The sequence below is a fragment of the Nuphar pumila genome, chromosome 1, assembly GCF_984573655.1.
Source record: "Nuphar pumila chromosome 1, dmNupPumi1.hap1.1, whole genome shotgun sequence".
Taxonomy (NCBI): Eukaryota; Viridiplantae; Streptophyta; class Magnoliopsida; order Nymphaeales; family Nymphaeaceae; genus Nuphar; species Nuphar pumila.
The window spans coordinates 5657887-5668253 of record NC_143249.1 but is presented as its reverse complement, the minus strand read 5'-3'; the positions used below and the strand labels follow the sequence as shown (position 1 = coordinate 5668253).

Sequence of the window (10367 nt, the reverse complement as noted above, 5' to 3'; positions counted from 1 at the left end):
AAGTAATTATATTTTTATAAATAATATAATATACGACTAACCATGAATGAAACCTCATTTTGTAGATGATATGGTGTCCCTATGGAGAGGATGTAGTTGTTCAAGTCGCAAACCTTGCAAGGAAGGACATTTGGTTGCACAACATGAATAAGGTCGAACGTCAAATGGCCAACAACCTCATCACCCTCTCATCATTAGCAGAAACATGTCAACTTATTCGAAGGATAGGTGAAATGATTACCCCATGTTGTTATTCTTCAAACTAAAAAATTGGCACATTAGTGGTGATGGCATTGACTTGTATTTTGTGGGACTCCATCGCCATGAGAATGTACTTGCTGATACCCAATAGTTGTCAAGTCATTATAAGATGAAGAGGGGCATTGAGATGTTAATGCATATATAGCCATGTATTTTCTTTTTTTTTACAAATTTATTTTCATTACAAATTTATTACCCTTATATATTTACAAATAGGTTAATGCACATATATTTACACACACACACACACACACACACACACACACACACACACACACACACATATATATATATATATATATATATATATATATATATACTTTGATTACAAATGAAAGAATGAGCAAATAGGGGCAAAGAGACAGAAGCAAAGACGGATTACAAGTGGTGAGACTGCAGATTTAGCTATTGCAAGAGTTGAAATTTGTAGGTTGTAGAATCTACTAAAAACAAAAGATATGAAGCTCTCTAACAAGGACCTCATTATACATAGTTTATAAGAGCTTTCTCAAACTCTGACAATGCTGCTCTCTGGAGGACCTTATTATCTTTAGCAAGGATAAGAAGCTTGAGGAGCTAAGAGCACGAAGGAGTTAGTTGCAACCTCCACAACGTGGCGCCCCTATTTGTTTTTGTTCTATGGATTTATTCACAAACAAATATAATTTATATAAATATATTTTTTATTTGTATATACTTTCGTATCATTGTGAATGTGAATGAGTAGGTTCGTTTGAATGAATGAAATAAATGATTTATTTTTAATTAATGAAATGAATGATTATATGAGTAAGTTCATTTTTTATGAATAAAATGAATGATTATATAAGTAGGTTCATTTTTAAATAAAAATGAATGATTGTATAAGCATGTTCATTTTTAATGAATGCAATGAATACATGTATGAGAAAGTTCAATTGGATGACATTTACACATCATAATATGTGAACCTCATGACATTCACAACTGAGAAGAACCTTATCAAATAGATGGCATTCACGTATAATAATGTGTGAACCTCAGGATATTCACGCTTAAGAGTGTGCAAAAATCATTTTATAACATAAAAAAGGTTCGCAAATATATAACGACATTCACAAATATGGTCTCATTTGCATATTCTGAGAAGCGAATGTCATCCAATTGATAAGGTAACTCAGTTGCAAATGCTGTAAGGTTCACATATTATGATGTGTGAATGTCATCCCAAATTTGCGGATATAGGGACCTTTGCACGTTATTTTCATGTGGATCTTGTGATGCAACACATCTGGGTGAGTTCGAGTCTGGTCACCCAAACCCAGCTTACACCAAGAGTGAAGAGTTTAGAATCCAAATTTTGAAAAAATTAGATTTACTTTTTTTTTATGTTTTTTATATTTTTATTTTTTAATCAAGATAGTTTCGATGGCCATTAGGATTTGTTTAGGCCATCAGAGGGTATTGCAGGTTTTGCGGTAGTTTTATAATTTTTTTAAAAAATTATTTTTATAGCTTTTTTGTTAAAGGTTTAGCCATGCTGGATCCAAATCAGAGCGATGCTAGATCCAACCTATTGTGGTTTGGATCCAGGGAAGCACATTTAATGCCTTCCCACCCGTTGGACTCTAAGGACCCACTATTGGGTCCTTGAGAGGTGCTTGAAAAAAAATCGAGAAAGTGGGAGACACGTCTCTCTCTCTCTCTCTCTCTCTCTCTCTCTCTCTCTCTCTTCTTTTGCTTCTTAAAAAGAAAAGAATGTGAAGAGGGGAGGATGAATTTCACTTGCTGAACATCACCCTCTTCATGAATATGAATGAGTGGAGTTTACCCACCATTTCACGTACTTGGCACTCTTTGATCATGCAAAGGTTGCTCGTGGGAAGAACGATCGGACGTCGACCACCGAACTGGTCCATCTATGCATTGTTGGGATTGAGGATGTGAGAACCATCTTGGCCAGTGACGAACTCACAAGAGCTAAGTCTGATTCAAATCTCTCTCTCTCTCTTGGATGATTCTTGTTATTTTTTGTTGTCATTATTGTCCCTGTCTTGGTGTTCTTATTATGACATTTGATTAATATCAAAGGACTAATTGCACTTTTCATTTTTTTGGAGTTTTTTGAGTTGCATTGGATTGATTATGTGTATGACAATGAACTAAAATAGTAATGTTTTAAATCTTATTTTATATTGTGAATGTTTGTATCTTTATTTGGAAATGAAGATATATATGTTTCACAAATTTTTTGTGTGGAAAAATACAAAAGAAACTTTGTCAAAATTTCATTTTAGAGACGCTCACCAAGTGTTTGGTGAAATGCCTCAACAAACTGTTGAAATAATTATGTAGGTCTGAATTTTTTGTTGCATATTTAGAATAATATTTTAATATAGTTGCACACGTTAAATTCTCATTTTGGATTGTTTGGGTGTCCAAATAGGTTTCCTAAAATTCAGCCAGTCATTTTTTGATTTTGCCTAGGACATGTGTTGTATTTGTTACGTATTTAGCATTAGATTCGATCACATTTTTAGTTTAGACCTTGTTAGCATGTATTAGCTTTTTGGTGTTGGGGAACGCGATCGTGTCTTGTATCTGTCGTAGGTGCCGCCATCATCTTGCAACTCTTTATTAGATGCCATATGTAAATATGTGACGATATTCACAAATATGGTCGCAGTTTCACACATTCTAATATGTGAATGTCGTGAGGTTCACATATTATGATGTGATAATGTCATCCCATATGTGTAAATATGGTCATATATTTGCAAATCTGAGTTCTTTCACACATTATTTTCATGTGGACATCACAACTGTCAAAGATGGATATTTGCAAATGTGTCATGACATTCACAAATATGGTCTCAGGTTCGCATATTTTAATGTTCTAATGTCATCTAGTTGATAAGGTTAACTCCTCAGTTGCAAATGTAGTGAGATTCAAATATTATGATATATAAATCTTATCCCATATGTGTGAATGTTGTCACATATTTGCAAATGTGGAGACCTTTGCATATTATTTTAATATGAATCTCGCAACTCTCAAATATGGACATCTTCAAATATGTGATAACATTCACAAATATAGTTTGAGGTTCACACATTTTATTGTGTGAATGTCATCTAATTAATAAGGTTAACTCCTCAGTTATGAATGGTATAAGGTTCACACATTATGATATGTAGATGTCGTCCTATATATACGAATGTGGTCATATATTTACATTTATACATTCATTTCATTCATTCAAAATGAGCATGCTCATACATATATTTATTTATTAAAAAATGAACCTGTGATGATACATATATTCATTTCATTCATGAAAAATGAACCTGCGTAACTTTGTAATCAAAGTAGTTTATAAAGTACGCATTGAAAACATTAATCAAAGTAATTTATAAAGTATGACTAAAAAAGTCTCACAATTGTTTAATGTCAACTTTCTCATCAAGGTCCTCTAGTGCAACTTCTGAATCCTTTTGTTTGGCTTCTGGACCTTTTGAGATAGTAGGCTTCGCTTTCCTTGCAAGGGATGTTTTTGTGTTTAGTGCATTTTGCTTTGTTGTCTCTTCCACTCCCTTCTTTTGGAATGTCTCTTTTTCGTGCTTCTTTCTTAATTTCTTGTAGTAATTGATCAAACTGTTTATGCACTTTATTGCATCAACTTGAAAAAATTGTTATTAATAAATAACTAATTAGCTTAAATCACATAAACAATTCAAAACAAGACACAAACACGTACCTGCTTGAATGAAGATTCATGTTTCTGCTCAAGTATAGCATGTACATTAGGACAAATATATCACAATCTTTGTTGCAACAATTATATAAAAAGTCAACATGTATAAGTATGTATCAAGTTTAGATACATGTGTAAAGTAATTACTCATTTTCTTGTTGTAGAATACTAACCATGGGACAAGTCATTTAAGTGTTGTAGCCAAAGCACTCTGCAAAAAAAAAACCTTCAACCTAACATTAATCCTACCAAATATAAGAGAAAAATAAAGATATTATTAAATAAGTAATGAGTTCATACTAGATTTTTGATGCCTTTATCTGCATTATATACAGACCCCATAGAATTATAAAGTTTAAACTTCTTTTCTTTCATGGTCATCTCCCACAGAACCCAGTGTTCATTGCCCCAGTTGAAAGGAATTAAGATTTGTACATATATTGAGTTCAAGACATAAGTAATTTATCTATATATAAAATGAAATGTAAGAATGCAACGTTGTTCAACAAATACCTTGTCATATTTCTCAAAAGTATACAACATGCTTTGGTTCTCCAAGAAAATATGAGTCCCTTCTTTTGTATGTTCACATTCAATCATTTATTGTGAAAATTGTTAAAAGCTAGTTTCTCTTAATCGATAAGAAAACAATAGGATGATCGCTTTGAAGACTCATCGAGAAATATGAAGCAAGATCAATAGTCTTTGTTTGTTTCTTACCTACTGCCATGTCCTGGCTGTGATTCTGAATGAGTTTTTCTATGAATCTACACAGATGCTACATAATCGTCATATGTGATACGTTCATATTATATTCAAATCAGTTTATATACAAATGTAACAAACATATAAACCTAATACTTACATTATTGGACAACAAAATATCTATGTAGAATTCATGCTCGGGCAGCTCTACAACCAGATTCTTTTCACGTAGCTAGTTGTTATCAACCTGTTTTTTCTCTCTACTGCCATGTTTATCTTTAGGTTTTATATCGCGATTGGCCTAAGATATATATAGAAGACATAAGATATTTGAGTAGTTCATTTAAAAACTCTCGATAAATACATAAAAAAATAATTCTTAACAAATATACACATAGAAAAACATACACAAACACACACTCAATTCACAACAAGAGGTACTCAAACATGATGTTATGTGTATTTTTGTCTGTTGTGGTCAACCTCATCACATACACTACACTTATATGACACAACATGCTTTTGTGGTGTTATTCATGTCTTCATCTTAGGTCGCCCGTGTGAATGCATCACCTTGGGTGGATAGACTAAAATAATAGTCAATGGAGTATTGTGTGAGAAATTATCTGTCATAGAAATAAATTAAAATGTATGATGCATAGCTTGATATGATTCACCTTTAAAGTAGTAGTTGTAATAATTATCTTGTAGCTTACCCTCATATAAATGCATGCAACTGCATATTCGTATGAAATCTCACTCACCTGCCACTCTTCACAAGAAGATTACATCTTCTGAAGATCAACACTTTAGTTGTGAAAATGGTCATGGGCCTCGTACATACGTCATTGACAATATACGTCAACCAAATGTAGTTGTGCTTTTCTCTTTCATGCTTCTATCTTTTTTTTTTTACTTTAGACACAATAATATTTAACATTTTCTATCTAATATTCTTTCTTTTCTCAAATAGTTTCATTAACATGAGATGCAGTCTCTTTAGAAGAGACACTAAGGGATTGTCATATATGGGGAGAATCCAAAAATTGAAGCACTCTACTATATTAGATGTCAAGCACCCATATTTTTTCCTAGAAAGTGAGATATAGCCCAACACACCAGTTTCATGTCGGTGGCAATATAATCGTATGCGGTTGTATCTTGCTCATAGTTTGAAAAAAATAATTGCATTGTGGTTCATGGTAGCTTGAGTTGCACTTCACCAAAGTATATGAAGTGGTAAACCAAATTTCTTAGAAAAGTTTTTTTTTTCAAATGCTTCATGCAATATCCAACATGATATCTAGAATAAGTATGGAAGACAACATATTTTAGTCTTAGATGTCTCCATGGGATAATAGTCAATTTCATCAAAATATATGAATTAATGCTTAAAAGATATCGCTCACAGTTTGAGACAATTGGATATTCACCAAAGGACTGTGCTCAATAAATGGTGCCTGACATAGATGCACATTTTTACAAGATTCTTATTAGCAATTACTCTTTGTTTAACTTTGCAAGTCACCCAGTAAACATCACTACTAAATAACATTGATTCTACATCATCATCGTCTAAAACATCTATTCATATTTGTCGGTTGTACGTTTGAAGAATAACTATACTAGAGGTTCAATAACTTTTTCGCATATCCGGTTTTACAAGAAATCAAAACCATAAATTCCTTAAAGCTATTTTTTTAGACAATTATAAATCTCTAATTAGTGTAATAAGTGTTACGATAATTTACTTTAACTCTTTCAGAGACCATTATTAATTGCCTATATCAACCACACAACATATTATTTATCTAATAAAAATAATATGTAACAAAAAGGCTTGACATATATCTTTTACACATTCAATTAACAAAGACGCTAACCCCTATTGAATGCTTGTGCACAATCAACTCCAACCCCATCACACTAATTGAATGTTTGTGCATAATCAACCATGACCTCATTATCTTAAGAAAAATCACTAAATATTAAAGAAAATACATAAACAAATATAAATCATCTATAACACCAACAAATATATATAATCATCAACAACATTAGTGCTAGTACAAACATTCACAAAAATATGAGAAGATTCATATTTTAAGTCTTTATAAAATTTATGAATCTCATGTCTAATGTACAAATGTTCAAAAAATCTGCAAATGAGGTACATGATAGGAATATATAGATATTTATGAATGTAATAGCGTATTTGCAAACCTCTTCGATGACTATTTACTTAAAAAAGATTCACAAGTAATATTTGCAAAGTTCGTACTATATTTGTAGATATCTTATCGGAGTACAAAAGTCGGAGACATCCAGAGACATTCACAACTGGTATTTGCAAATGTTGATAGACATTTGCGAATCTATCGATAAGTATTTACTTAAAGAAGGTTCACTGGTTATATTCACGAAGTTCATACTATAATTGCGAAAGTCATATTGTATTTGCAAACCTCCTCAATAAATATTTACTTAAAGGAGATTCACAGGTAATATTCACAAAGTTCATATTGTATTTTGAAGACATTCACAACTGGTATTGACCGACATTTACATATATCTCCTTGAAGGGTATTTACTTAAAAGAGGTTTGCAAGTTATATTTGTAAAATTCGTACTTTATTTTTGTATGCTTGTAGAATCTCTTTTTTATTGAAGAATTGCTACAATTTACCTATTGATCACGTGAAATTCAACGGCTTGGAAAAGCTAAAATATCCTAAAAAGTCAAGCATCATCAATTTTATATATGCTAAGAATTTTGTCTAAGTATTTTGAAAAGGGCACCATTTTGCAATGACAGTATAGCCCTCTTCCAAAAACCAATAATGCAGAACACGTAACATCAGATCTAAGGAAAGCATAAAAAAACCCTTCCAAAGTCCGGAAGCGATATACAACTACCACCTAGGACTCCATATTGTGCTACCCATCTGGTGCGGCCCATGCGAAGAAAGGGAGACACAAATAAATAATTTTCAAATAAAAGTAACAGAGGTAGTCATAAAAACAAAATAAACGAGCCACGAAAATGACAAATCCCATTCCCCAAGCTGCTTACTTCTTCAACATCAACATTTCAACATGACACCACACAATAGATAGCTCTTACCAAGTTCAAGTTCAAGTTCAAGTTCAAGATCAAGTAACCAAACACACAAACTCGACCAACCCAAGTGAGCTCACCCGCATCCAGCCCCACAGAGCTCACGGCACGATCCGGTAGGCCTTCATCTTATCGACCCAGGAGGTGAACGACTTGAACGTGTTCCTGAACCCAAGGAACCCGTGTTCCTTGCTCTTGTTCATGCTGTACACCACGGGGAAGTCGTTCCCCAACACCAAGTCCACGAACCACCACGTGCCCACCTCGCCGAGCTTAGTAGGCCTGAGCCCGTGCGCCGTCACGATCTCCTCCCACACCCCCTCCTTCCCCTTCATCGCCTCCTCCAGGCTCAGGCTCTCCACCCCACCGGGCTCGAGCCCGAACTGCTCGGCCAGCACCGGCCAGAGTTGCTTCCATCGGAAGACGTCGCCGTTGGCGCAGTTGAAGGGCTCGTTCTTGGCGTACGGGTCGACTGCGGCCCAGATCATCTGCTCAGCGATCAGGTCAGCGTCCGACGCGTCGACGTAGCCCTCCCATATCGCCTGGCTGCCCGGGAACGGCAGCGTGCCGGACCCTTCGTGCTTGACCACCGCCGCGTAGACGCAGAGCGTGCCCACCAGGCTCATCTGGCTCGCCGGCGAGAACCCGAAGATCGTCGTCGGCCGGTGGACCGTCCACATCAGCCCCTCCCGCTTCCCAGCCGCCTCGAAGAGGATGTCCTCCTGGGTGTAGTAGAAGTTTGGGCAGGCCAGCCTGGGGAGCTCCTCGTGGAAGGGGGGCTCGTGGGTGACGATACCTTCGATCTTCTCGAAGGGCCCGAAGTAGTGCTTCCCACCCGTGAGGAGGCACACGTGCTGGAGCCCGGGCGCGTTCGGGACGATCGCGTCCAGGACGTTCCGGAGCATCCTGCCGTTCACCTCGCAGTTCTCGACCTCCGACCACCGGTTCGTCCACGAGGTGTAGAACAAGTGGGTGACGTCCGTCAACGGGGAAAGCTTCGACAGGGCGTCCTCCGCGTCCGAGACGTCGCACTGTACGTACTCGATGGAGTGGTCCGCGCTCCAGTCGGGACGCGGCCGCCGGGCCACGCCGTAGACCTTCCACGGCCCGCCCGGCGTGTCCGAGAGCGGGAGGATCTCCGCCAGGCTGTTGCCCACTATCCCCGTGATGCCGATCACGAGCCCCACGCTCTCGAATTTCCGCGGCTCCTCATCCTCCTCGGCCTTCTTCTGCAAACCCGATCGTTAAACAGAGAATTAGAAGAGGGGAAAAGATACGGAACGGATAAAAAGGAAAACGATTGCTTTTCTTTCTTTTTCTTGCTTCTCTGCTTCATAAAATCGAAAACCAACAAAAGAACTTGGAGAAGGGAGAGATCGCAGATAAAAGGAACATGATGGGTATATTCTGTTTTCTTTGCTCTGCGATTCGTATGAGGGAAAACAAAAAAAAAATCTAAAGAAAGGGGGAAAATTCAATCGAGAAAACTCGACGACTTTTTCTTCCTCCTCATTCGCCTTACCCTCACAGCACCGATCGCTCCAGCCCACCATAAACTCATCCTGAGTCTCTCCGATCGATTCAGAGAGAGATGCAAAACAAGAGAATACGCGTCCAATCGATCTTATGTACAGTCGACTAGAACATACACGTTTACAAAAGAGGAAAATAACCCTGAAGCATATTTGCAAAGGACGCAGATTCGTTCCCCAAGCGAGAAAATATGAAGTCATTAGGATATAATAAGGAGGGCATTTTAGTCATCGTATGTGGCTTGACTGTATGGCTTCGCTGGCTGTTCTATCCGGTAGCGATTTGGAATGGCGGACGCATAGGGGGAACGTTAGCATGAGCACCACGCTCATATATCACGACGAGGCTCTTATCTTTAGCGCTGTACACGTGCATAACAGCTGAATCATGGGGCCAAACAGCCGAAGAACATGGTGCCGCCGTGTCATCAGTGGCCTCAAAATCCCTCATTTTATCCAGACTCATTGCTTGTGATGACGAGAAGGCCACCAAACATCTGGGCTTTGAGAGAGAGAGAGAGGGGAAAGCTTCGGTGAGTTTGGCTCCCTTGAATCACGCATGAGATGAAGGATCTGGCTCATCAACTTCGAAAATCCAACGGCCGAGACATCTTCAATGGTGACAAGAAGTAAAAACACTTCTCGTATTGAATTTACAGATTTTAAGCTCATCAAAGGATCTGTTTGGAAGCCAGCATTTAGCAACGAAATTTTAAATCCTGAATTTACCAAATCCTGCAGTTTGAAAGCAGGTATTTGTCAACTAGCTGTAATTGGCATATCTTTACCAACAACCAGCTCCCAAACAGCAGTGAGCAAAGTGCAAAGTTGTTCAGAAGGACGTCTAAACTGGATTTTCTTTTTATAGGCAAGCTCCAGTTAGGCAGACCCCACCAGTTGTACAACTTACCATTGGGATTTGAACTTGCAACGCCCTAACATAAAACAAGGTGACGTTCACTAACAGCTCGTACAAAACAACCGGAACCCCATAAATATATATATATATATATATAT

At 37.2% G+C, this 10367-nt stretch overlaps 1 protein-coding gene across 1 annotated transcript; it reads right to left on the bottom strand.

Annotated features, from left to right (window-relative positions):
- Positions 1-7670: 7670 nt before the first annotated feature.
- LOC149847786 (3-oxo-Delta(4,5)-steroid 5-beta-reductase-like) lies at positions 7671-9478 on the bottom strand. Its single transcript, XM_090009475.1, has 2 exons — positions 9341-9478; positions 7671-9047 (listed from the first exon to the last, which is right to left on the bottom strand). The coding sequence occupies exons 1-2, from the start codon at positions 9377-9379 to the stop codon at positions 7920-7922; spliced, it is 1167 nt and encodes a 388-aa protein (XP_089865601.1). The 5' UTR covers positions 9380-9478; the 3' UTR covers positions 7671-7919.
- Between the last annotated feature and the right edge of the window lie 889 nt (positions 9479-10367).